The following is a 27,142-nucleotide window of genomic DNA, read 5'->3' as shown; positions in this document are numbered from 1 at the left end:
CGTGCCGCGGCGGGCGCCACCAGCTCCGAGTGGACGCAGCGGAGGTCCTCGCCCCTCCGGGCCCAGGCCACCGGTGGGCGCTCATGCCGGCTGCGGCTCGGGGCCAGCCCAGGGTGGGGACACTCCGGTCACTGCAGGAATGAAGCTCGCTCCCCCCAGTCCCCCCAGCAGGCGGCAGCACTCAGGATCTGTCCCCGTTAGGAAGCCTTCCTCCGTCTGTCCTCACTCCCGCGGGTGCCGCCGTCCTGCAGGGTCTAGACAGAGCCTTTGTCATTCAGCGGCTGTGTTCTTAGCTGGCGTGACTCCCTGTAGGACAAAGAAGTGATCAGGAGAAAACAGCCCCGTGTGTCGTAGCAGGTTGTGTCACTTGCTCGAACAGTATAGTCAGTACAGACACGGATATATTCTTTTAATTTTGTTCTTTTGGAATGAAATCTTTTGCAAGCAAGGTGGTTTGGTTTTGTTTTGTTTTTTTAACACTTTATAAGCTTGATGAGTTGTAAAAAAGCAGAGACTGAATACAGAGGGTCAAACTCCGGGTCCCTCAGACAAGCGTCCCCTCGTCAACGGAAGGAAAGCGCTGACGTCCGACACAGGGAATGTGGCCCGTGGGCTCACTGACCCCAGTGGAGACTGTACTTAGCCGCGGCAGATCATACGTGTTCACACCCAGGGTCGGCCGGTCCGGGGTCGCCCCCTCGTGTCCTCTTTGTCATCTGCAGGAGGAAGGAGGGACTGGAAGGGGAGGAGGGCCGTGCCGGTCCCCGGGGAGGGGCTTGTCCCAAAGCAGCTGGAGGAGAGGGCACGCCCCCACCCAGCCCTCCCGGGACGTGGGACTGGTCTTGCAAACCGTGTCCTTTTGGTCCTTTCCGTGTTGCTAAATCGCCATGGCTGTCTCCCGTGTTTAAGAATATTTCCACACTTAGGCCGTCTTTCTCGTTGTCAGGGAAGTGAAGAACCACCTGAATTACGAGCACAGGGTGTTCAACAGCGAGGAGTTTCTCAAAACCAGGGCTCCGGGCGACCAGCGGTTCTACCGGCAGGTGAGGAGCGGGTGGGGCTGGTGCGCACACGCGTGTTCTGTCCCGCACCCGGGTCTGTGTTCACGGCACTGTGCGGGGGACGCTCTCTCAGCGTCTGTTAGTGTTTCATGCAGTATTAGCGTTTCCAGAAAGTTTGTTCCGGCTTGGTTGGTTCCTTTGGACCCTCTGGCCCCATCTCAGTTTTTCCTTTTTTTTTTTTTTTTAAATTATTTATTTATTTATTTGACAGAGAGAGGGATCGCAAGCAGGCAGAGAGGCAGGCAGAGAGGAAGGGAAGCAGGCTCCCCGCCGAGCAGAGAGCCCCATGCGGGGCTCGATCCCAGGACCCTGAGATCATGACCTGAGCCGAAGGCAGAGGCTTAACCCACGGAGCCCCCCAGCCGCCCCATCCATCTCAGTTTCTTGATCTGCTTTGCAACGTGTAGTTCCCCGTTATGAAATGAACCCACGCTATGTGTAGCGGCTGAGACAGGTTGACAGACGCGTGTGCCCGGGAGCCACCGCCTCGGCCCGGATGGAGACGGCTCCAGCAGCCCGGATGGTTCCTGTCGCAGGCGCGCGGCCGCGGGGCCCTTCTGTCGGACGCGGCAGGCGGCGCTGGGTCCATCCCCTGCTCACAAGCCCGTGGAACACGTCTGTTTGTGTCTGTTATGAGGCGTCGTGTCTGGGGCTTCGAGTTGGCAGCTGGTGTGGCTGGTGCTGATCTTCTGGGTCTCTTAGGGCTGTTCCCACACTTTCCGGGTGGGCGAGAGCAGCCTTTTCCCGGGGGCTGGTCTCCCTCCTCCAGCAGGTGCTGCTGCCCCTGCCACGGAGAGCCCCCAGGCCTCCCCCTGCTCTTCCCTGCCCACTCCTCTCTGCCTGATTCCGCATGCTTCCCCCTCCGAGGCAGAGCCTCCATGCCCAGCCCAGGTTAGGGGGCCCCCGTGCAGACTTCCAGAACTTTCTCTGCAGAGCTGCCTCAGCCCTGAGCTCCAGGCGGGTCCTGGGCTGCTGCCCTCCATGGCACCCCATCCAGCTGATGACCCGAGGGGCGTCTGAGGCTCCTGTGCCGTGGCTCCTCTCACGACTGAGGTCCACACGAGGGTCATTCATGTCAGCCGGCCGGCAGCCTCTGCCTCTCTCTGGGCACTGCCCGCGCCCTCATGTCTGCTCTCTGACGTTTGCTGGACAGACATGCTTCCCCCGTTCATGGGCGCCCCGGCCGTCCGCTCCCTCCATGCATACTGCCCAGGGTGTAGAGCCTGGCCTGCGGGCCCACGAGATGCTGCCCACAAGGGACCCTGCCACGAAAGGCGCCACAGACAAGCACAGGGAGAAGCCACAGGGATGCTCACAGGGCCAGAGCAAAGATAGGAGCCCTGCTCGCAGTCGGGTCACAGCTGTGACCGGCACCTGGGCCAAGCTCCCTGCTCTGTTGGCTCGAGGGGAGTTCTCTAGCGGTCCCCGTGAGCCACGGCTGCCGCCTCCCACCCCATCCCGCCCACTCCTGCCGTCATTCTTCTGCAGGTGTTTTGCACGTGGGGTTTCCAACACTTTCCTCATGGGCCGTCCTGTCACCAGGCGGAGCGGTGGCCTGTGGGCCTGGGCCTTGTTCCCTGTGGGCTGCTGGCCCACAGCAGGGAGCAGAGCGGGGACAAGGTGGGGACAAGCCCTGGCTGCTGGAGGGTCGCCTCGTCCAGCGAGAGACCAGGGCCACGTCATGGGAGCCACAGGCACTTGCTGTGAGGAGGAGGCTCTGGTCCCCGGAGATCTGGAGTCAGAGGCCACAGGGCACTGGCACTATGGCTCTTGCTGTCATGAGGGGAAGTGGTTGAACTTCTGAAAGTTTGGTGACTTTTCAGACACAGAATGGCGGCCCGTGGCAGTGGCCCGGGGAGGACCTGGAGGCCAGCACTGCAGGGTGCGATCAGTGGGGACAGCCGCCTGCTTAGGACCTTGTGTCTGAGGAGCCGGGGGTTGGGGAGAGGCCGAGGCTGGCGGGGAAGGGGCCAGGCGGCCGCTCGGACGGCTCGGCGAAGGCCAAGTGCACGGCGGTAAGTGGCCTTCCGTGGTCTGTTTCAGGTGTTGGATACCTACATGTTTCACTCTTTCCTTAAAGCCCGGCTCAGCAGAAGGATGGACGCCTTCGCCCAGATGGACCTCCACACGCAGTCCGAAGAGGACAGGTGCTGTCGGCTGCGCGTGCGACTCGGGACCAGACACTTGAGCAGCATGGGTTTATGTGGGGGATGAATGACACGTCGACCAGAAAATCTCACATTCAGAAACATAGAACACGTGGGGCTCGTCCCCCAGAGTTTCTGTCTGGGGGGGACACCGAGCACAGTGTGCGCGCCCTGCCGTCGGCCTTCCCTCTCCTGCCGCATCGCCGCCGCCCCCCGTGCTGTTCCAGCTCTTTCCACACTGTTCCGGACGGACTTCGTTTATCTGTGTCCCTTCCGGGGGACAGTCTGTCCTCCAGCCGCTGGCCGCACGGGGGGAGACAGACGCGGCGCTCCCGCTCTGTGTCCCGCTCATGTGCGGGAGGAGCGGGCAGCGGGTGTCGCGTGGAGAAGAGGCTTGGGTGTTGAGACGTGTTCTGCAGCCGTACTTGTATCTACAGGTGTTGCTTTTTTCTGACCCCAGATTAAACGGGATGCTGGTAAGTCCAAGAAGACCCACCATCGAGAAGATGACCTCACGGAAATTCTCGCCCCTGCACATTGCCCACAGGCGAATGGTGGTCAGCATGCCCAACCTGCAGGACATCGCCATTCCCGAGCTGCCCGCCCGGAACTCGTCGCTTCGCAAAGTGGACACCACGGGCTGCGGAAGCGGCAGCATAGGTGATAAACCGGCCCCCGTCCGCACGTTGCTCCCGCTGCTGGCGAGTCGCTGAACGCAGCCGGGCTCTGTCTCAGCGCAAGGGAATGCGGGTTTTGTTTTTGTTTCAGTGGTTTAAGTGTTTGAAATATTTCTCGAGTGTTTATTTTGCAAACTCGTTCATTCCGGGAAATGCTTTCTTACCCGTATTTTCCACCCGCCAGTCACGTGCCGTGGCTCGCGGCTCTGCACGGTTTTGGTGTCCCTCACGTACATGCGCGTGTGTGTGTGTGTCCGTATAAAACACCCGTGAGGGGCGCCTGGGTGGCTCAGTGGGTTGAAGCCTCTGCCTTCAGCTCGGGTCATAATCCCGGAGTGCTGGGATCGAGCCCCGCGTCGGGCTCTCTGCTCGGCGGGGAGCCTGCTTCCTCCTCTCTCTCTGCCTGCCTCTCTGCCTACTTGTGTTCTCTGACAAATAAATAAAATCTTAAAAAAAAAAAAAAAAAACACCTGGGGGCCGGTGGGGGGTCCCATGGCCACTGCCTCAGGGTGAGGCCCCTGGTACCAGGTGCTGCCCCCTGGTGACCGCGCACAGCAGAGCAGCGGGCCGAGGGAGGGGAGCACCCAGCCGGCCCCAGTGGGGGCTGTGTGTCCAAGAGAAAAGCCCTCCATGACAGAGCAGGCGTCCCGGAGGCACTGCTGGGTCTCCTTTCACGGTGGCTTCCTCGCTGTGTGAGTCTAGGCAGCTGGCTTCCCCTCTCTGGGCCTGTAGTTCCTCTTCTGTCAAACCCAGGGATGTTTTTCACCCCCGGCTGTGCTCAGTCCACTGTGGGAAGGTGCTCTGCCCTCTCCGTCCTCTGACCCTTCACCTGGAGCTCCCCCCACCCCAGGGGCCTTCCTCTCCTCTGGGCTTCACAGCTGAGACTCTGTCTTCCTGGGGTGATGGGCCTACCCACACGACTGGCCTGGTCCTGGTCCCCCAGTCCCACTGGAGAGGCCCTTCAGTGACATTTGTGGAAGGAATTAGTGGGAGACTCACCTGGATGAGGTTGGCTCTGGGCACCTGGGACATGTGAAGCCTCAGTTTGCACGTCTGTACGATGGGGTTGATGGCAATAGCCTTCTCACAGAGTGGCCGTCCAGCTGAACGAAACCAGCAGTTTCTGGGGCTTGGAGCTGCCCAGTGGCGTATCATGCTTGTGTCGTCAGGTGATCTTCCTGCGAAGACTCACTACCAGGTGTTTCCATTCAGTGCTAGCGTCCAAGCAAATAAGATCATTCTGAACTCTCAGGGTGCCATAAAAGCGGTGGGGGGGGCATTCAGCTCGGGGGCACGTGGAGCTTTCTGGAAGAGGCACAGAGGTTCTTGCTTGACAGGGCACCCAGGGCCCAGAAATGTTGACGCAGACAGGGTGACGGGGACCTGGGTCTGTTTCTCGCATCTGCTGATGGTGCGCGTGTCTCCTCTCGGCTCTAGCTCTGAATGTGAGTCCGAAGCCGACGTACACGTTCAAGATCCCGGAGATCCACTTCCCGCTGGTGAGCCAGTGCGTGCAGGCCTACTACGCCGACTGCGTCGCCCAGCTCACCAAGGCCATGAGCCTCCTGGCCCCCGACAGCTCCGTGCTCCTGGCCCGGTACTTCTACCTCCGCGGGGCGGTGCACCTGATGCACGGGCAGCTGCTGGACGCCCTGCTGGACTTCCAGAGTCTCTACAAGACAGACATCCGGATCTTCCCCGCCGATCTCGTGCGGAGGACGGTGCGGTCCCTGTCGGGCCCCCAGCGCGCCCAGGCCGAGCGGGTGCCCGAGCTGCGACGGCTCATCAGCGAGGTGGTGGACAAGGCCGGCGAGGCCGCGAAGCCCGACGACCGCGTGAAGAACTTCGAGCTGCCCAAGAAGCACATGCAGCTGGACGATTTCGTGAGGAGGGTCCAGGAGTCGGGCATCGTGAAGGACACCGACGTCATTCACCGACTGTTTGAGGCGCTCACCGTGGGTAAGCGGCCGGCAGGGCCCAGACGGCGGGGTGCAAGCTCGTGGGGCCGAGTCCGCCAGCCCCGCTGTGAGCCCGTGGCGGGGGGGGCTCCACCTGAAGGGCAATCACAGGACCTGGGGGGGGCGAGGGGCCGCCCTGGGGTCTAGGGGAGCGCGCAGAGTCCGAAGCTGTGGCAGGCTCGCCGCTATCCCAGGGCCCCCGCCCACTGCGCCATCCCCCCGCTGCCCCCGGGGTGGCGGGAACGTTTCACACGACCTGACGGCGCGGACGGGCACACTGCCTTGTCCCGTATTTACTGCCACTGCCTGGCTCGTTTGGGACCTTTGGGGGTGCCCACCCCCACCCCCACAAAGGGACCAGTGTCCCCGGCTTGAGTCTGCTCCTCCGACCAGGTCTCTTTGTGCTGATGAAAGCGGTACGCGGGTGTGTGTGGTTTCAAATGACATGTGTGCGTCCGGCCGGTCGCTCCATTACTCAGCCTCCCGCCGTCACAACTCACCGGTTTATTCACTGGACCTGCCGATGGCGGCATGGCGGGAACAGGGCACGTGGCACCTGTCTGGGCTGCCGTCGGTGGCATCTGGTCCTCTTACTTTCCCAGACGCTGACCCAGTGAGTTTCACCGTGCCCGCTTCCGTGTGTGGTTGTGCACGGGTCTCCCAGGGGCTGGTGCTGAGAAGCCCAGTCGGGGTGCGGGGACCGCCATCCTGACGGCGAGCTGCCTCCTTGCCCTCGGGGGCAGCACAGCCCGTGACACACCCATGTCGCCGTCCCGGATGTCCGACTGGTCTGATGAGCGTCCGCTCGCACGCTTGGAGCTGCTCTGGTGTCTTCGGTCCGTTTCTACATTAGGATGTTTGTCTTTTCCTCGCGCCATGTGGAGGAGCCTTATGTCCCCTGCAGCCCGGCAGCATCTCTCCCTAGTCTTGTCCAGGGCCCCCGTGGGCGGGCTCGGCCAGCTGGGTCTGAGGGACAGGTGCTCACAGAGAGACCTGGGCAGTGGTGCTCGGGGCTGTCGGGAAGGGGGAGCGTGGGCCCCCATGACTCGGCACCCCTCAGGGGAGACCCTGCCCCTTCCCTTTGGGTGGCCTCTACGAGGACACCAGGGCCAGCCTGTTCAGCGGCGAGGCCTGAGATATGGTGGGGTACGGCCACTGGTGTTACAGTTCTTGGGGAACGAGATGTCCAGGCTGTGCCTGGCTGATCCTAGACATCATCAGGCTCTGCTGGTGTGGCCTTGTGGCTTCATGGCACGACACACTGATGGCCCCGGGGAGCGCTAGTCTCCCAGTGGGAAGAACAGGGTCTGTCCCGACTCCTGTGGCCAGAAGTGTGTTCCACGGCCTGTAGCTGCCCGGGAAGCCAAGTTTAATGGCTGGACGTGTGGACAGTGTCCAGCTTCCAGACTTATGCTAGCAGAGACACAGAGGATGCTGGGGGGTGTGGGGGGCACCAGCAGACATGGCCCATGCTGATGGGCCATCGACGGCCTGGTTGTCACTTTGGTTCACAAAAATCACTGGTTCACAAAATCAGTTAATGGTCCCGACTCTGGGACGTGTGAGCCGCTGTAGCACAGGCAACACCAGATGGACCTTTCAGCCTAACGGCTGCGTGTCAGAGCAGCTCTGTGAACTCAAAGACCAGCGCTGCTGTCTTGGCAGGAGTTGCCGTGGTCTAAGAACACATCTGAGATTTTGTTCAGAAGATTCCCATCACTATCTTGTCGTCGTACGTGTTAATAGACATTTCAGAGTCTGGTGTTGACACTGCAGGACCGGTAGCTGCCCCCGACAGGCCGCAGGGCAGGGAGCTGGACACGTGTGCGAGCTTGGGGCCCAGACTGCCGCCCGCGCTGCAAGATGGGGGTGTGTGGGTGACGGGGCACGCAAGGGAACAGCCAGCGTTTCTGGGCAGAACTGGGGACAAGTGGATGTGACCAGTCTATAGGGGCACATGCAGGAGCCGTGGCGGTGCGTGGCGGCCCCCCCGAGTGCACGGTGGACGCGTGGTGCTCATGGATATGCGTGGTGTCCGCAGGCTTGCACTGTCCAGTCTCACTGCTGCCCCGGAGGGGGTGGTGGCCAAGGCCTGCTGACAGCCGCAGGGACAGCTCAGGGCATACTCACGGGTGGCCGTGATAGCCAGGTCCCCGGGGGACTGTCCCGACTCCACGTTCTGGAGCTGGAGTGGGGATGTGGCTGTCCTGGACCTTTTCCGTGTCTTTTGGCCATTTCAGATCCAGTATCCAGCGCGGCTGGCAGGGAGGACACGGCAGGAAGGCACGGCCACCCACATGCACAGCTGGGGCCCGGCCCCACACCCACCCTGCCGGCAATGCTCTTCCTCCCCGTGCCTCGGCCTCCTGATTTCTGAACAGGCTGCCGACAGTACCGGCCTCCTGCGGGGGTGGGAGAGTCGAAGGGACCCCGTGTCGTGTGCAGCGGTGTGGTTGTGTGTGCGGCTTGTCGGCTGCCCGGCCGGGACAGCCACCGTGGCAGGGAAGGGAGCGTGCGAGATGGTCACCCCTGCAGTTTTATGAGGATGTTGCGGAGAACGCGGAAGGGTTCTCTGGTCCCAACATCCCGGGCCAGTGTGTGCAGAGGCATGTGACACAGGCCTGTTTCAGGATATGCTCGGTCTGACTGGAGTGCGGGTGTGTGAAGGGCCAGAGAGGCCCGTCCTGGAGGAATTTGGGGCTGGTGCAGACGAGGAGCCCTGACATGTTTGAACGAGAGAGCGGGAGCGCCTCCTTGTGTCTGAGGGCATTCCGGGTGCCGGGGGCAGCAGGCTGCGAGGCTGTGCGGGTGTTTGTTCCTGCGCAGGATGGGTGGGGGGGAGGGGGACCCACTGCATGACCGAGGGACGAGAGCAGAGGCAGAACCCGGCCAAGGCAGCAGCAGACCCAGGGAAATGTGGGGGTCAGAGCGGGCCGGACTCCTTGGCAGTCGGGTGAAGTGGGACTGGGGTGGTCCCATTTCCACTGTAGGGATGAGCAGGCAGGTCCCTTACACGGTCTGCTTGAAGTCCCACCACTAACCAGGGAGGCTGGGCTCCAGACCGGGGTCTCTCTTTGACTCCAGAGCCCATGACTGTTGGGCATTTAGAAAGGTTACTGCATCAGGTTCTTCTTGGTTACAAATAATAACTTATTTGCTCACATAACCAAAGAATACTGAAATAGTGCTAGCTTCAGGCAAGGCTTGATCCAGCGGTGGAGGAGGGTCACCAAGGATCTGGTCTCTTTAGCATTCGTTTCCTCTGAGGACTCCCCTCACGGCCCTGGGATGCCTGCTGCTGGGTCCAGTGGTGCCCCAGGGCTTTGACACTGTGAAAAATGCCCCAAGAGTTACTGTGGCCACCGGGGTCAGGCCACACAGCAGTCCTTGTCCCCGGGATCGAACGCCCACGTTGGGCATGGGGAGCTGGGGTGGGGAGACCTAGGTGCTGGCGCCCCTTGCTGGCCTGTGTGGACAGCGCGCCACGTCTTGGCGGGGGCGGACGTCTGCCGCGCACAGGCTGTGTGTGTAGCTCTAAGAAATCTGTCTTCTCCACCAAACCAAGGACACCAGAAACAGATTGACCCAGAAACATTCAAAGATTTCTACAACTGCTGGAAAGAGGCAGAAGCAGAGGCCCAGGAGGTCAGTCTGCCTCTGTCGGTGATGGAGCACCTGGACAAAAACGAGTGTGTGTACAAGCTGTCGAGCTCCGTCAAGACGAACCGTGGCGTGGGCAAGATCGCCATGACCCAGAAGCGCCTGTTCCTCCTGACAGAAGGGAGACCAGGCTACGTGGAGATTTCCACCTTCAGGAACATAGAGGTAAGAGTGCAGCCGGCCGGCCCGCGCTGTTTGCTGCCGGGAGGGGTCCTTCGAGTGTAGATGTGATCGTCTTCCCCACCCAGAACACTCGGTTCTGGCCTCCTCTTCAGCCTATGTGTATCTTCGAGAGGCGAGTTGGATGTGTCAATCCAGCTCTGAATACTGCTGGGGACGGGAGAGGCAGGAAGGTACTGCAGCCACGGTGAACGTGGCCCGTGGGTGCCCCCCCAAGTCCCGTCCTCCAGCCCCCCACACTGGCTTGCGCAGACTGCCTCCTGGAATTCCAAAGAAAGAGAAGCGTTTCAGGAGGCAGGAGTGAGTGAACCCCGTTTGAACCCCGCGGACGAGAGCTTTTGTGCGGCTTTGCCAATAGGTCATGGCCTTGGTCGGCCAGGAAAGCCCGTGAACTCTCAGACACGGGCGGGGGTCCAGTCCGCTGGGACTGGTGTCTGACAGCAGGGTCACACAGAGGCCCCTCTCCGGGGCCGTCCCTCTCCTCCCTCCCGGGACCGGGCTCCGCCTGGGGCATCCTGCCCTGCGCCCCGGCCAGCCCCAGCTCTGCCCCCTCGGTCCTGGGCCTGCCTTCCCGCTCGGGTGGCCGCTGCCGAGTGCCCAGGCAGGTGCGCACAGGGCGTGCGTGCGCACAGGGCAGCGGGGATCTCTAGACCGCCGCTCTGCCACCTTCCCTAGCCGACCCGAGTTCCCACCAGGGACATCTCTCTACCTGCTTCTTCTCTTTTCTACCTGCACAGGAAGTGAGAAGTACCACCGTAGCTTTTCTGCTTCTGAGAATACCCACTTTAAAAATTAAAACGGTGTCTAAGAAAGAAGTGTTTGAAGCTAATCTGAAGACGGAGTGTGACCTGTGGCACCTGATGGTGAAGGAGATGTGGGCCGGGAAGAAGCTGGCTGACGACCACAAGGTCTGGGGACACGCACGCCTGCTCATCCCAACCCCCGGCTCGTCTCAGGGGCTCGGGTGCGGCCCTGTGAGGACACGTCGGGTTACACTGGTCCCCCTACTGCGTGGCCCAGTGCGTGGCCAGTGGCATCTGGGGACACTGGAGGAACAGGGGCCAGACTCCGAGGTCTGAGTTGGGTCTTCCGGGCACTCCCTGCTCCAGTCGCCTCCTCCTCCTCCACCTCCCCCGCCCCCCAGGACTAGAGTTCTGGCGGGGCACATCCTCTGCTAGACTTGCGTTTACAGCCCAGGGATCTGTGTGTTTTCAGTGGCTTGGGCCACGTTGGTGGCTTTGAGTACACACAGTGAGGACGGTGCAGGCACGAAGGGCCCATGTACGGAGGCCCAGATGGGGCACTGGTGGGGCAGAGGGTCTGGCTGTCTAGACCCTGCTAGCAGCCGCAGCCGCGTGCGCGGAGTGTGGATGGGAACTCACACGGGGGGCAGGTCAGGGGCCGCAGAGGGGTGCATGGCCCCCGGTCATCAGGGGGAAGGTGGGGGAGGCAGCTACCGCTCCAGGGGCAAACATTAGAAAGCACAGATACGCCCACGGTGGGAGCACTGGCCTTCGTGAGGGAGTCACCGGGGCCCAGACCACGGCTACGGAGGGTATCGTTTTGTCTGGAGTGGGGAGGGGGCCCAGGGCCTTGCCGGGTTTGGAATGTTCCATGACTTTCAGACCAGCCATCTGCTCTTATGCCCGCTGCTTTATTTCACACAAACTGGTACAGTCCAGCTAGAGCCTGCGGGCCACGGACCGTCTCTGGCTGTTCGAGCCCCAGCCACAGAGCCGAGCGGTTGCCACAAGAAATCCCAAGGCCCACGAGCCCACGTAGCTGCAGAACACATGGGCCGACCCCGGCTATAAACGACCGGGGTTTGTCTTAACTTGGACGGACAAAAGCAGTCCCATGACATCGGCTCCTCACATCCACCGTCCGAGCGGCCTGGACAAACGTGCTTTTTCGAAGGTGGTGGTGGCTGTAATGTCACCAGGCCTGGCAGGCATTTTGCTGACTGCATTGAAACGAGCGCCTCTCTCCTGCAGGACCCCCAGTACATCCAGCAGGCGCTGACGCACGTCTTGCTGATGGACGCTGTGGTGGGCACGCTGCCGTCGCCCGGTGCCATCTACGCTGCCTCCAAGCTGTCTTACTTCGACAGGATGAAGAACGAAAGTAAGCAAAGCTTGTGTGTGACAGAGCCGTGGTGTCCCAACTGTGCCTTCCGTAGTTTTATCTGGCTGACGTTAGAACCGATCCTGAATGTCTCACTTTTTTCCTTTTTACACTTTAACATGTGTATTTTTGTGCCGCACGCGTCCTTCTCTCCTCTTCCCAGGGTGCTCTGCGCCTACCAGGACCCACGGAGGGGCTTCCCCCTTGAGCTCTGAGTGATGTTCCACACACGCTGGGTGCTGTTTGCTGGGGCTCTTAGTTGCCAGCAACAGCTCTCGGGCAGCTGGTCATGTGCGGTGGGGATCGGTGGATGGCTGCTGAGTGGCTCGCGGAGTCCCTGGCGAGGTCGCTGTGTGTCACGAGTGCGCCCCCCGGAGAGCCGTGTGTGTGGTCGGTGGTATCGACTGGAGCCCGAGCGGAGGCCCCCGGGTGGACGGGTCTTTTCTTCCCCTGGATGTGGTCAGTTTCCCCCGTTAGGAGTTCTCTGATCACCTGCGTGCACACTGAACCTGGCTCTCACATTCTGGAAGCCATACAGACACAGGTCACGGTGGGCTGTTTTAATTTGTCGGGGGTGGATTTTTAAGTCTAGGAAATAGCAAATGGGTAGGGACATCTTTATGCATCATTTTAGCTACTTCTGTTGTGTTTCAATTTTTAAATGATCTAAAAGCTTGCAGTCCTGTGATCTGCATAAAGGAGAGCACAGAGAGGACTGCTTACCTGTTACCATCATTCCGAGCCATGGCCACCCTGTGTTAGGTCCAACAACATCAAGTTCATGAAACAGGCGAACCATGGAGGGACGTCTTTAGACCATCTCTAGTCCTGTTTGTATGCGCTGTTTTCTTAAATCACAGCTTTGCTGAGACGGAATTTGCACGCTGTACTCGGGGAGGGTGCACAGCTTCATGGTTCTAGCGCACTCGTGGGCGTGTGCGGCATCAGTGGAGGGAACTTTAGGACATCTTCATCGCCCCAGAAAGAGACCCTGTACCACGTAGGAGCCACACAGCCCCCAAGCAACCACTGAGCCACTCTCTCTCTCTCTGGATTTGCCTGTTCTGGGCGTTTCGCGTATGCACCTCCTCTAGCATGTGTCCTTCTGAGAGGGGCTTCTTTCCTTAAGCTGCTTTCAGAGCCCGTCCTGGAGCAGGTGTCCCGTGTCACTCCGTCCTGGGGCTAAGTGCCGCTGTGCGGGTGGACCCCTCGGCTCACCGTCAGCTGACTGTGTGGGTTGTTTGTTGCAAATAATGCTGGGCAAACATGCAGGTGGGTTCTGTTTGCGCATGTTGTCATGGCTCCTGAGCACACGGCTGGGACGCTGGCTTCTAAAATGTTATTCTAGATTCAGAAAAAGCACATCTCAGTTAAGTGTTGATTTGCTTTGGTGCATGTCGCCCTTTGCCACGTCTGTCGCCGTCTGTGGGATTGCTGATGCTGCCCGGTCCCAGAATCCCCCATCCTGTATCGCAGACCCTCCCCTCACTGTCCTGGAACCCCCCATCCCAGAACCCCCTTTTCTGGGAGCAGGTAGGATGCTCTGGTCACCGCAACCCCAGCAGAAGGGACTGGGAGGGGCTCTTGTCAACAGTCTTAGAACCAGACATTCGCAGCTTGTTATTTTTTTATTTTTTAAAATTTTATTTATTTGACAGAGATCACAAGGAGGCAGAGAGGCAGGCAGAGAGAGAGGGGGAAGCAGGCTCCCCGCTGAGCAGAGAGCCCGATGCGGGGCTCGATCCCAGGACCCTGGGATCATGACCTGAACCAAAGGCAGAGGCTTTAACCCACTGAGCCACCCAGGCATCCCAGCGGTTGTTATTTTTTTCATTAGGAACAAAATCAAACACTCCAGTTCAGCTCTTTATCTCAGTTCTCTGCCAAAGCCTTCTGACTCCTTTACAGACGAGGCACACCGTCACCTTGGTGGCCACCAGCGCCTGCCGGCTCGCTCTAATTGTCCACCCGGCTCCGTGTGGTCAAGGCGGGTAGTCTCGGCTCAGTGTCCCTGACCCCTCGTCACCCGCAAGAACTGCTCTTGGGTGAGCAAAGCTTGACAGGATAGAGGCAGGAAGCCCGGCAGCCTGGGGTCCGCTCAGGATGGAAGGTCTTAAAGTTAAACTTATGAAATGCTGCACCCAACCCGGTGGGGAGGCACTGGGGGAGGCTGGAGACATCTGTGGTTGTGTGGGGGGCTCGTGGCATCCACTGGGGCGCCCAGGCTGCTGCTGGCTTTCCCGCAGTGCCCGGGTCCGTCCCCACAGCCGCCACAGCCATGGCCAGGCTGAGAGACAGCTTTCGGGCTAGTTGTCTCGGTTCCGTCACTGGGAAACAGCTGAGGTCTTGTCTTTAGTGGGTAATCAGCAATGGCCAAGTGCAGACAGAGGTCACACTGCTTCCCAGCTGGGATGTGAGCGGCGTCCCCGTCTTGCCCGTGGTCCGCACTCGGAGCGGGGCGGGAGGGGCCCGGGACGGGGATGCTTTACTCTCTGGTCTGGGGCCAAGTGTTGGAAGCTCCTGGAGAGAGCAGAGAGTTTCCCGGAGAACGGGACGCTAACAGAGCACTTGCGTTTCAGTGCCCACGGCAGTTCCAAAGACGACCTCGGAGACCCTGAAGCACAAGATAAATCCTTCGGCGGGAGAGACTTTGCCCCACGCCGTGGACGTCTTGTTGTACACCCCAGGTGAGCAGAGCCGCTTGCTTCCGGCTGCCCTTCTCAGCACTCCGGGGACCTTGGGTTCGTGTCCGAGGTCAGCCCTGACGCGAAGGGGGACAGGACATGACGTAGGGTCCGTGGGGACCCGGGGTCTCCGCGGGCTCCCCCGGCTCTGGTCTTCACGAGGTCGGGTCCACGAGCGGCTGCCCGGCTCACCTGAACAAGTAGAAACCCCCCACCGCGTCAGGGAGGTGGCAGCTGGGGGCCCACGGGGACTGATCTGGAGTCGGGGGGGCACCCCATGGAGACTCTGCCCTGCCCAGCGGTCCCTCACGCCGCACGGCGCTCTGCCGTTGGGACAGCGCTCGCCCTCACACCCTTTCCTCCGGGGGCGCTTGATCTGGGCCTGCCGTCCCGACGCCTGCCCCGGGATCTCGCCTCGAGCTGCGGGCATGCGGGCGAGCACACGAGCACCGGCTGATCTGGATAAATGAGTATTTTTAGACTTTGTCAGTTTCCTGTACATGAACACCGACTGGACTCCGGGCCTCCCGTCACGACAGGCTGGGTGACTCTGAGAGCGCCCAGAAGGGCCACCGTGAAGAGTGGTGGAGCCCTTGTCCCGTGGAGTGTCTGCCAGTCTCTGAGGAGCGAGGACCTGAGCGGGGCTTTGGCCAGCGCCGAGGGGCGAGAGGGACAAGCCCAGTCGGGACCTGCTGAGAAGGGGAGCCCGGTAAAGCCGTTAGTGGTGGCTCCGGACTCCAGTGCTGCCTGAGCGTTTCGGAGCCAGCTCTCCGGCACCGCCGCCCAGCCTCAAAGCGTCCCAGTCCCTGGTTGGGCTGACTGTGTGGGGCCGCATCTCCCCAAGGGGGCCCGGAGGCTGTGGGATGAATACCCCAGAGAGATCGACACATTTATGCTTCCTTGATCAGTGCCAGAGGTGATATGACCGAGCAGAGGTTTGAGGGAAAGACAGTCGTCACCATAAATGATGCTGGGACATCGTGCATCCCTTGGCGGCACCTCAGATCATGCAGTCAGTTCCCAGCGCACGGGAAGGAACGTGGAGAGGCACTGATGAGTGTAAACGAGTGAGGCAGGCAAGCTTCTCGAAGTCAACACAGAGGGGCATGATCTTGACCTTGGGGTAGAGAAGGAAACCGTGCGGAAGTGCTAGCCAGGAAGAGACTGGTGGATTTGACTGTGAAGGTGATGGACTTTAAAAAGACACTTTCTGGGCACCTGGGGGCTCAGTTGGTGAAGCGTCTGCCTTCGGCTCCGGTCATGATCTCAGGGTCCTGGGATCGAGTCCCGCATCGGGCTCCCCGCTCCGCAGAGTCTGCGTCTCCCTCTGCTCCTCCCCTGGCTTGTGCTCCTCGCTCACTCGCTCTCTAGTAAAATCTTAAAAAAAAAAAAAAAAAAAAAGGGGACATTTTGAAGGGAGTGAACAGGGTCGTCCAGATTTGGATAGGATGTTGGTAACACAGCAGAGCCAACAGCGGGCTCAAGTCACCGAGAGGAGCACCGCCCAGCTCAGAGGCAAGCGAGCGGAACGCCCGCCCCAGAAGACACCCTCCACGCGGCGATGAAAGCCGTCGGCCGTTTGTGCCGTCAGGGGAGTGCAGACCAGTCACGGCCCCAAACCCAGAATCTTCACACCGTTCGAAAGGCCGAGATGCGGTGTCTGTGAGGACTTGTAGCCAGGGGACGTGTGCGCAGCAGGTGCGGGTGGAGGCGCGCACTGGGGCCGCACGACGGCTCCCGCCCCGGCTCGCCTGCCGCCCGCCCTCCGGCCTTCGTCCCCGGCGCACACCTGCTCCTGGTCCCCCGCTCGGGCTGCTGGTCTTCGGTGACCGCCCGCTCATCCTCCAGACCCCGGCTCGGGGAAGCCGCCCTGGCCGGGGGCCCTGCCCGCCGTCCGTGTCGTTCTCTGGTCAGTCGGCGTGTCCCCCGTGGGCACGGGGCCTGGCACGCGCAGGGCCCCAGGCGGCACCCAAGGAATGACGTCACCGGCTTCCGTTAAAGACGTGTTTGGGTTGCTTCCTCCCTCAGGGCATCTGGACCCAGCAGAGAAAGTGGAGGACGCCCACCCCAAGCTGTGGTGCGCTCTGAGCGAGGGCAAAGTGACCGTGTTTGACGCCTCCTCCTGGACGGTCCGCCAGCATTGCTTTAAAGCGGGCAATTCCAAGGTGGTGAGTGAGCGCCGTGCCCTCCGACGAGGCGGCCGCCTGGGTCGGGCCGTGCGTTCCGGAAGGACGGACGCGTCCACCTGTCCGCAGTGGTGGGGTGCACCTTACCCGACAGCATTGGCCCGTTCGGTGGCACTAGCCGTACACCGGTTCTAGCCTGTTAATGTCCGTGCTTGAGCAGACGGTGGCTCAGCCGCCCCCCAGCCTGGAACCCGAGCGTGGATGTCAGTGACGTGGACGCAGGGTCCTGTCTCGTATCTGCGTCCCCTATCCCAAGCAGACACGTGCAGTGGTTTCACGTCTGTGGGGTTGGAAACCAGGTCTTATCCCGTGCTGCAGAGTGGGGCGCCTGCAGGCACCAGGGCCTTCGCGGGCACGTTTCACGTTAAGCAGACACTTAACGACTGAGCCTCCTAGGCACCCCAAGAAAGGGCTTTTTCAAATGATTAATTCTGAAATTAGTAAGCTAGCATCCTTTTCTAATTTATGGGAATATTTATTGGTAAAATTAAAACTACCAATTTTTAGGGGTGTCTGGGTGACTCAGCCTGCCCCTCTCCCTAGCTCATGCTCTTGTTCTCACAAATTAAATAAAACTGGGGCGTCTGGGTGGCTCAGTGGGTTAAGTGTCTGCCTTTAGCTCAGGTCATGCTCCCGGGGTCCTGGGATCGAGCCCCGCATCGGGCTCCCTGCTCCGCGGGAGGTCTGCTTCTCCTCCCTCTGCTGCTTTCTCTCCCTCTGTCAAATAAATAAAATCTTGGGGAAAAAACTACATAACGAGTTTATACACTGGTCCGTGGACAGAACATGACCGGGGTGCACAGGAACAGCCCCCGTGTGCCCCGGAGCAGAGGTGCGGGGTGGGGGGACAGCGAGGCAGAGGCTGGGACCGCATGGCCGACGGTGGTCTCTCCCCGGCCTGTGTCAGAACTGCATGGTGATGGCGGAGCAGAACCAGGTGTGGGTCGGCTCCGAGGACTCGGTCATCTACATCATCAACGTCCACAGCATGTCCTGCAACAAGCAGCTCACCGACCACCGCTCCGGCGTCACGGACTTGGCTGTGCAGAGCGGGACGCCCAGGTACCGCCGGGCTCTGCGGGGGTGTAGGGGGGTGCCCTGGGGCTCCTGCGTGGGCGGCGATCCCCGAGCCGGGGGGAGGATGGGGGGGGTGTGCCCTGGGGCTCCTGGGTGGGCGGCGATCCCCGAGCCGGGGGGAGGATTGGGGGGGGTGTGCCCTGGGGCTCCTGGGTGGGCGGCGATCCCCGAGCCGGGGGGAGGATGGGGGGGTGCCCTGGGGCTCCTGGGTGGGCAGCGATCCCCGAGCCGGAGGGGCTCACAGTCACGGCAGGCGACTGCCTGCGGGGGCCGGGCCGGCCACGTAGAGCGAAGCAAGCAGGTCCGTCACGAGCCAAGTCGGGTGACGTTCTCATTTGTTTCTGGTCCTGAGCACGGGGGAGCGGGTGGCTCCCGCGGGCCACCTGCAGGGTGAGCGTGGCTGGCACGTGGCCCTGCTCGCCCGTTCTTGGTGCCTGGGCGTCTGCCCGAAGCCCGCGCTTGCACACACGTCACTCCGGTTCTGTCTGCCCGCGTCCCAGTTTCCCCTGTAAGGACGCCAGTCACGCGGGATTCGGGCCCCACTGTTAGCTTTGACTCGAATGCCTCCCTAAGGGCCCCGTGTCCAAGGACGGCCGCACTCTGACGTCCTGAGGGTTAGGACTCCCGCCTGTCTTTTTGGGGATACAGTGCAGTCTGTAAGGTGTATTTGCTTCATTCGCTGTCCTCACCGTATTCCGCACGTCTGCTCGGAGGCTGGCACCCGTCTGTTCTGTCTTTGCTGTGGGTCCCGTGCTTAGAACTGGGCCTGGCACACAGCAGGTGCCCCAGGGAGACTGGAGAATGAGGAGGGGTCCCATTTCCCTCTAGAAGGAGGCGGAGGCTCCGGGAGCAAGGTCACGGGGCACAGGCACCCCCAGCTCGGCTGCTCTCCTCCATGCCTTGTCCCCTGAGTTTTAGGGGCACCATCTGTCCTCAGTGGGGCCCCGCTCAGAACATAAGGAACTGAGCTGAAGATTAATCACTCTTGGGAGGTGAAGGGGCCGCGCCTCGCACCGGCTGGTGCCCCGCGTCAGGGGCTATACTTGACTCCGTGGTCGTGTCACGGTTCTGCAGAGCGGGCAGCAGACACTGCGGGGCGACGAGAGGCACCCTCAGGAGGCCACCCGTGCCTGCTGCGTGGGTCCCGTCGTAACTGCTTGTTCTGTCCAGCGGGCAGCGTTTGCTGGGGCGGGACGGGGACTCTGGGCTCTGGGCGTGTTGCCCCCGAACTTACGTTGTGTTCACGCCACCAGCAAGGTGTACTCAAGCAGCACGGACGGGACCATCCTGGCATGGAATGCGAGCACCCTGCGGGTGACCGACAGGTTCCAGCTGCCCGGCGGCAGGCTCTCGTCCATCAGCCTGCATGACGGCTGCCTCTGGTGCTGTAAGTCCTCGGGCCCCTGCCGTCCCCGGGCGCCGGAGCCCCGCTCCAGGAAGAGGAGACGGAACGCGAGCTCGCGGCCGATTTCCTTTGCTGTGCGCCTTCCCACCTTCCAGCTCGGACTGCTCTGTGCTCGCTGGCTCCCTGCTCCCCTCCTGCGTTGGCGGCTTCTCGGGCCTCCTCCACGGCGACCGGGACGCCGGCCTCCTTCCACCTGCTGCCTCTCCCTCCTGCTCACCTCTGCTCTCGCTGAGCCTGGCTTGGGGCGTGAATGCAGCTCACGCCCCAGGAATCATCACTGCTCCTTCCAGGAGCGCTCCGCGGCCCCGTCCCTCTGTGCGTGGCCCACGTCCCCCCTGCCGGGCGCACCTCCACCCAGACCCCGAGAGTGTCTGTGGAGCTGGGCTGGGCACCCCGCCCGGGGTGTGACGGGGACGAGCAGAGGCTGGGGCTGGAGACGCGGGTCCTGCATCTCTGAGCATCCCAGAGCCCAGATGCCGTCTGCACTGCCAAGCCTTCCCTGGCTGTGCCAGATGCCAGGGCCATGGTCACGAGCGCAGCTTTCTGGACTCGAAACCTGTTTTACATGAGGTAAAAGGCACGACCTCGTCGTTTGTTGGTTGTGGACCAAAGCACACACCACAGAACTACCCAGCAGCCCAGGCCTTTCCACCGCCGCGGGAGGCTCCCCTGTGCCGTGTTCCAGGCAGCGCCTGCCCACAGGGCACCCGCTGTGGATTCTGCCGCCGTGTCACCTGTCCCGGGCCTTCCCTGCACGGACGCCGTGGCTGCGCGGTTCGCGAGTCTCGTGTGCTCAGGGCCACCTGCGATGTTTGGCTACAGCTCGCTCCTCTTGGGGAGGTCGATGTGGTTGTGCTATTATCCCGCGACGGCATCCGGGAGTTACCCCGTGTTTACCCCTTGGAGACGCCGTCAGACTCTCCTTCAAAGCTGCTGCCCCGCGTGGCGCTCCCGCCAGCCGCGTAGGAGGGTTCTGGGTCGCTGGCATCTTCACCAAACCCGCTGGCTTTTACCATCGACGCCCTCGTGGCTGTGTGTGGCGGCAGCCTCCCCCGGTGGCCGCAGTCCCCTCCCAGCCGTGTGCCGGTGCGCATGTGCCCTGTGTGTGTGCGCGTGTGCCAGTCTGCTCACTCCGTGCCGACAGCTCACGCGGGAGCCCGCCGTCCCCCGCACCCCTCCCTTTCCCACCTTCCTCCTTCGCTATCGTTACTCCGTCTAAAAGAAGGCAGGAAAGGAGAATTTTTTATATTTAATTTATTTTAGCGTCATCTTAGCTCTCGATTTTTTGGTTTCACTTTCTCGTGGTTGCTCAAAGGATTGCGATCGGCAGCCTGAACGCGGAACGTAGGGAGCTCCCGGCCGCATCGACAATTCCAATGACCTCTTCCTGCCCCTTTGGCTACTGTTTTTAAAAGCAGTATCTTTTTTTTGTGATAAACCTCCAAAAATATTTTCAAAATTTTTGCATAAGTACTGATTTTTGCCCATACATTTAACCGCTTCTGGAGAGGTCCGTTCGCGGTTTCCATCAGGCATCGCTTCCCTTAGCATTAAGCATCTCCCTTAGAATTTCTTATGACCTGAGTCTGCTGTAAGCAAATTCCAGGCTGACGGACTGGATCCCCCCACGGTTTAGAAATCTCTTTCCGTTGTCATGTAGGTTTGTGTGTTCCTGACGAGAAGTCTGCCCTCATTCCTGAGATTCGGCCGACGTCGTGTCTGGGTTCTGGGGCTGCACGAGGGGCTGTCTTTGCTCTTCATGCGTCAGGCTGTAGCGTGCTCAGGTGTGAAGGTCTTCACGTCTGTCTCACTTGTGGTCTACTTTCATGAGCGGGGGAGACTTTTAACTGTTCCCTTCTAGAATTTTTGTCTATTCTTTCTCCGTGTCTTCTGGGATTTTCGTTGTGTGTGTATGTATGTGTGTCTGTGAACATATACACACATACGTATTCTAGAATCAGAGTGTGATGTAGACACAGACAATAATGTTCTAATATAGTAGGCTACTTGATCATGTAGCACAGGCCTCCGCACAGCTGTAATTCTTTCTTTCCTTTTCTGTGTTTAGCTTGGTTAAGACCTGAACCTTTCATCATCAGTGTCCTGTCTGCTGCTGGACCTATCCAGCAAATTTTCATTTCAGCCCGAAAAATTTCCATTTCTCTTCTAAAGTCTTTATGTCCACCCATCCTCTATCTTCCTGTGAGTTTTTAAATTTATTTGTAATTATTGATCGAGGTTGTTTTCTGCCAGAGCCTGGGTCATCTGTGGGTCTGCTTCCGTGCACTGTTTCTTCTGCTGCATTCATGTCCTCGTGTGTCACGTGTGCAGGAGTTCTTGTCGTATCCTGTTGTGGACACATCTAGGAGACTGGATTACAGCCTTCTTTCGAGACCATTAGGCTTTGTTCCGGCAGGTCACTGAATCACTTACTGGCCAGTCCTAATCCTGCAGAGGCTTGGTGTTCCGGTTTTCTGGGGTAAACACATTTCACTTTTGAGCTTAGTCCTGGAGCACGTGACACACGTTCTCGCGTGTAGTCTTCACTTTTGTAAGCGTGGCTCTTTTCGGGTCGCAAGGGGATGCCTGCGGTATGTACGCAGCCTTCCTAGCTGGATGACCTCCAACTCTGAGCTGTTCTGCTTCTGCCTTCTCTGTTTATACACAGTTTAGGAGTCGGCCACGGATTTGAGAATCTATACATACATTTTTGGGCTCCCTCATTTTGGGAGGCCACATTCTTTTCCCAGCCACATTGGCAGCCCCGAACCAGACCCTTGAGCAAGGTGAACCGTGACATAGCGTGAGAACACTTCTTCCTCGGGGTCCCGTGGAGAACTGGGAAGCACCGGCAAGGAGAGCCTGGGTCTGGGTACAGGGTAGGAGTTTACTTCTCCATTCAAGGACGTATGTCTCAGGCTTGATCTCCAGAGTGCGTGCACGTGTGTGCGTGTGCATGTGTGTGCGTGTGTGCACACGCGCCCCGGCTGCATTCTGGACTACCACAGCTGATCTGACTGTGCTAAATAAAAGGGTGGTGTCAGGGACAGTGAGGGAGTGAACAGAGGACAGAATCGCTGTTATCTTCCAAGTTAATAGAGTCAGGAGTTTCCCTTTAACAAGGAGAAGAGTGGGCTTTCTTCAGGCCGCAGGGAGCGCACGCCTGACAAGTGTTGTAAGTGTCTGCCAAGTGCAAGCCTCGGTCCCTCATCAGACATCACCAGTGCAGATGCTGGGAGCAGGTCGGACCTGGGAGCAGGTTGGACCTCGGTGTGTTCGGAGGCAGACCTGACAGGGAGGGCCGGCCAGGCGGTGCGGCCCGCTCCTCCCCAGGCGTTTGGTGAGGTGAGCCTGAGGGGCTGCAGCCGTCCTCTCTAGCCCAGCAAGGCCACCTCAGATGTCCGCGTCCTCCCCGAGGGCTGTGTGGCCGGCTGCCCTTGCTTGGGCTCCCTGTGTCTGAGGGCGAAGCAGACCCGTTCCCACCCCCCGTGGTTCAGGCCACGGCCTCTGGAGTCTCTGTCTTCATTTGCAAAGTGAGCTGGGGTACGGCCCTCCCCGCGATGGAGCTCGCCAGCGGCCGCGGGACACAAGAGGCCGGAGTGCTGCGTGCCGGGGACGGGAGCCTCCTCTGTCGCTGCCCCGCTCAGCCCCTCTTGAGCCGCATCCTATCCCGGGCCCCTTCTTGGGCTCTGTGTCCAGTGCACCGACAGGGGCCCTGGGGGCCAGAAGTGCCTTCCATGGGGCGGGCCCGGGGTTCCGGCCCAGCCGCAGCATCACAGGGGCCTCGCCAGTTGGTCCGAGTGGCTAACGGCGTAGCTGGCCACTAGGCCATCTGCAGGACCAGGTTTTGCTTGGGGGAGACCACCCTGACCCGAGCGTCGAAGCAGGAAGGAGAGGGTGAGGGCAGCTCTCACTTTCCATGACTGAGAACCCCGCTGAGTTTCCAAGTCTTTGGGGCGACCATGGCCAGGGGTGTCCGAGGGGACCTACGGCCGCCTGCGGGCTCCCCCTCCCTCTGCATCCACCTGGGGCAACCCCCGAGGCTGCACCTGCCTGTCCCCATGTCTGGGTGCTGGTGCAGCGGCCTCAGTGCTGGGGTCAGAGGCACAGTGCGCCGTCCCAGCAGGACAAGTCTCGGGCTGCCCAGCCACCCAAGGCCGTCGAGCTGCAGCGGCTTTCGGGTCACAGACATTCTCCGAGTCACAGATGACGATGCACTTGGTGACATGTGGCATCGTCACTTTGAATTCTCATCCGTGACGGGGGAAGGACTGACTGGGGCTTGGGGGGACAGGAGAACCACAGTGACTGGGGCGGGAAGGGTTCCCAACGCTCACGTGATCCCACGGGGTCTGCGGGGCCTCGGAAGGCGCGGCGGGCGGCGGGCTCCCCATCGCTCACGGCAGGGAGACGGCCCCCAGGGCTGCTGGGAGCGCTCGGCCGATGCTGGCACCTGCCAGTTGCCCAGGGTGACATTTCGAGCGGCTTCATCCCTGGGCCCCGGGTGCGCGCCCAGGCCTCACGCTCCCCTTCCTTCTGCAGGCACAGGGAACAGCATCGTGGCCATGACGTCCAGCGGACTCCTTTGTCAAGAACTGAAGATCAGCGAGAACTTCAGGGACATCAGCACGTCCTTCCTCAGCTTCCAGCTCCTCCCTGAGGTATCTGTCCCGGCCGCAGCGTCCGTCCGGGCGGGCTCCCCGGAGCGGAGGGCCACCGGCGGCCACAGCGTGACTTGTCTTTCAGCAGGAGCAGCTCTGGGCGGCCTGTGCCGGCCTCGACAGCATCTACACTTGGAGCCTGAAGGACCTGACCCAGCGCCCCCAGGCGGTTCGCCTCCAGGACTGCTCCGAGGTCAGCTGCATGATCAGGGTGAAGCAGCAGGTAAGGCGGGGAGCCACGCCCCCCCCCGCCCCCCCAGCCCCGGGCCCCAGCTCTTGCCCTGGCCGTGTCCCCTCGCGGCCTGTCCAGGAAGGACTCGGATTCGGGGGTGCACTGGGTAAAGCACACCTCCAGGGGTCTCCCTTCCCGGGACAGTCTGCGTGTGGCCGACGCCCCCTCCGTTTCTCCCTGGCAGATCTGGGTAGGTGGCACAGGCCTGGCACAGGGAAAGTCCAAAGGGAAAATCTACGTGATCGACGCCGAGAGGAAGACGGTGGAAAAGGAGCTGGTGGCCCACGTGGACACGGTGAAGACCCTGTGCTCGGCAGAGGACAGATATGTGCTGAGCGGGTCGGGCAGGGGGGAAGGGAAGATCGCCATCTGGAAAGTCGAGTAAACGTGGGTGAACACGCTGAGCAGCGCTGTGTCCCGTCCCCTGCCGGCGCCCCCCCCCCCAGGAAGGTGGGGGAGGGGAGCCAGTCCGGCCCTCCGTGGGGGAGGAGGGCAGTGTGCTGCTCTCCTGGTTCCAACAGCCAGCTTGGGGTGCTTCTCCGGCAGGCAGCTGGATCAACTTGCTAATAGGCTCTGCGGTGAAGTTACCCTGTGTGTTGTCTAGAAAGTTCCAGAACTAGGGGCCAGCACCAGAGCGGGAGGGAAGCGATTTAGCCCCATCACGTATGACCGGCAGACCTCAAGTCTCTGGTGTGCGTTTCCTCTGCTTCGTTCATTCAACAAGTGTCTAGTGAGCATCAACGGGCAGGGGACCTACAGCCTTCGGCTGACCGCTTATTTCCAGCCAGGTGCGTGAGAGGAGGTGCTTTTTAAATGACAACTTTGTGGCTGAAGAGATTGGTGGCTGCCCTTGCTGGGCCCGCTCAGAGCAGGTGACCCGGGACGGCACAGGGAGGGGAAGGCACCGGGCTCAGGGTGTGTGGCCAGGCTGGGCTGAGGCAAGCTCTGTGTTTAACTAATGTCCAGTCTTTATAATGAAGAGACCTAGAGAGACTGTGCTACCAAAGATCACCGGTGAGGAGTTCCACCTAAAAGAGCATCCATGATCGAATTTTCTAGTGACGTTGCTGCCACTCAGTTACATATATTTCTGCATCTCGTCTGTTGCCGTAGATGGTCCGTTATTTATCTGAAATGATCTTATTAGCTATAAATAAGTATTTGCAAAAAAAGACCTCTTACACATTTTTACTATAATACTGAGATGTCCCCCCCCCAGTGTCCAGGAGGGAGCATCTCCCTGACAGCACCGAGTGAGGGTCTGTCCCTGCCTCCGATGGGCCCACCATGAGCTCAGCCGCAGATGGGTCCGCTGGACCCTCTGCCCTGGGCTTGTCGGACTCAGAGGCCATGCTGACCCTGAAAGGTCAGAGGGTGTTCGCCAGCCCCCGGGATGGGGCTGAGCTCAGAGTGTCCGGAGCCTCCAGATGAAAGCCTAGACCAGGCCTTGCTCCGCAGAACTTACGTGCTTTGCATGGTCCAGATCACGGACCCAGATTTTGGGGTGTTCTGGGAATGTGGCGCAGAGAACAGCCAGGCGGCCTCACGCCCCTGTGACTGTGCTCACGAAGAAGGGGTGTTCCTGACTTCTGGAAGGGAGACTCGGCCGTAGCAAAGGACACAGGGTTGAATTCTGCTTTTGTAAACACATGAAAAATTACAGTCAAATCTGGTCAGAAACACTCATAAATTATTGAATGTCAATCCACATGTAACCAGGTATTTTTACCTTGTCGATAATAAATTCCTTTGTTTATTAAATGCTGATGTCCGAGACCCTCACTTTCCCCACACTGGCTGGTGGGCGAGAGCTATAAAGTAAGCTGGGGCCGTTTGGGGTTTGCACTGGATTCATACAAAGCGCACTTCCAGTTACTTTAATGCCAACTTTTCGTTCCCTTTACTCTGGGTGATAATTTCCAAGATCTTCCATGACAAGTGACAGAGGGGCCAGTGGGGCTGTTAAGGTGAAAGGTCAGTTTCTGCCTTCGGTGTCTCCTCTGTGCTCGGGGGACCGTCCGTGACGAACGCCTTGTCGCGGGGAGCTTCAGGGGAGCTGGCATCCGTTAGATGCCTTCCCCGCCTTGGCTCCAGGAACCGGAATTAAGTTGGTACCAAAAAAAAAGCGTTTATCTTGAAGGGGAAGCTAGTCTACTAGGATTTCAGTGCTCCAGCCGTATCTCGAACAAGAGAAGAGAAAGCTGGCTTCGGGGTGCGGCCCTGGGCTGCGGCGCCAGCGGCAGCCTTGCCCCGCTGCCGCTGATGCTGCACAGATCCCTCGGCCCGGTCGTCAGGAGCCGCTCTCTGAAGATGCGAACGCGTTGGCCACTCTCAGTGACAACCTTGGAATCGGATGTGAGCGTAACATCTGAGTTAAAAGCGTATGACTGACTTCCGTCCGTTTCTAGAAGGTTCCTTGGGAAGATGAGGTGCTTTCCCTGCAGGGCTGGGGAGGGCTTGGCCGGAGAGCTGGGCAGAGCTGCCCCGCTGTGTCTGCTGCCTGGAAGCGTCTGGAAGCCGTGGGGTCCCCGGGGGCTCAGGCTCAGACGCTCGGGAGCTCGTTTCTCACTTGTGCTACTAATCGTGGGGGTACATCGTGGCCTGGAGCCCACAAGACCCCAGAGCTCTGGGTTTCTGTGCCTCGGAACAGAGAGGGGGCTCGGGGCCCTAGTCCTGGCCTAGTCCTGGAATTCCTGGGCTGGCGTGGCGACAAATGAGGGCGCTCCCCTGCTGGGCCCAGGACCAGCCCGGAGAACACTCCAGCCAGGCTGCTTTACCGGGCACTTGTGAAAATGCTCAGAATGAGTTCATAAGCACGTGATAGCAGCTGCAGTGGCCTGGAAAGGCCAGTCCATGTCCTGACCCCATGTCCTGTGGGTGTGGCCCTGGAGATCTCTAGATGAGGTCATCCTGGGTTAGGGCAGGCCCTAACGGCAGCGACAGGTGTCATTAGAAGAAGAGAAGACACAGACCAACACACTCGTCATCTGCAAGAGACGCACCTCAAATACACTGACGCTGGGGCTGGGGTGGGGTGGGGGGCGAGAGCGGGGAGAGCCGGAACAAGCACACCAGGCAGACAATCAGCAC

The 27,142-nt window shown here is 60.4% G+C and overlaps 1 protein-coding gene across 1 annotated transcript in view; it reads left to right on the top strand.

The window, feature by feature from the left end:
* DENND3 (DENN domain containing 3) overlaps positions 1 to 25,811 on the top strand; it is a gene marked incomplete at its 5' end in the record, with an annotated part of 48,835 nt that extends 23,024 nt beyond the window's left edge. Inside the window, 14 exons of the mRNA XM_080802525.1 lie at positions 947 to 1,043; positions 3,105 to 3,208; positions 3,669 to 3,868; positions 5,323 to 5,844; positions 9,409 to 9,668; positions 10,421 to 10,591; positions 11,678 to 11,807; positions 14,387 to 14,494; positions 16,520 to 16,659; positions 17,585 to 17,739; positions 19,008 to 19,141; positions 23,702 to 23,820; positions 23,906 to 24,043; positions 24,237 to 25,811. Of these exons, the coding sequence (XP_080658651.1) occupies positions 947 to 1,043; positions 3,105 to 3,208; positions 3,669 to 3,868; positions 5,323 to 5,844; positions 9,409 to 9,668; positions 10,421 to 10,591; positions 11,678 to 11,807; positions 14,387 to 14,494; positions 16,520 to 16,659; positions 17,585 to 17,739; positions 19,008 to 19,141; positions 23,702 to 23,820; positions 23,906 to 24,043; positions 24,237 to 24,437 (2,479 nt within the window). The 3' untranslated portion in view covers positions 24,438 to 25,811. The remainder of the gene's footprint in view (positions 1 to 946; positions 1,044 to 3,104; positions 3,209 to 3,668; positions 3,869 to 5,322; positions 5,845 to 9,408; positions 9,669 to 10,420; positions 10,592 to 11,677; positions 11,808 to 14,386; positions 14,495 to 16,519; positions 16,660 to 17,584; positions 17,740 to 19,007; positions 19,142 to 23,701; positions 23,821 to 23,905; positions 24,044 to 24,236) is intronic.
* Positions 25,812 to 27,142: the final 1,331 nt, after the last annotated feature.

Source organism: Martes martes (assembly GCF_963455335.1).
Source record: "Martes martes genome assembly, chromosome: 4".
Taxonomy (NCBI): Eukaryota; Metazoa; Chordata; class Mammalia; order Carnivora; family Mustelidae; genus Martes; species Martes martes.
The sequence above is the reverse complement of the archived record's forward strand: the minus strand, read 5'-3'. Positions and strand labels throughout refer to the sequence as shown.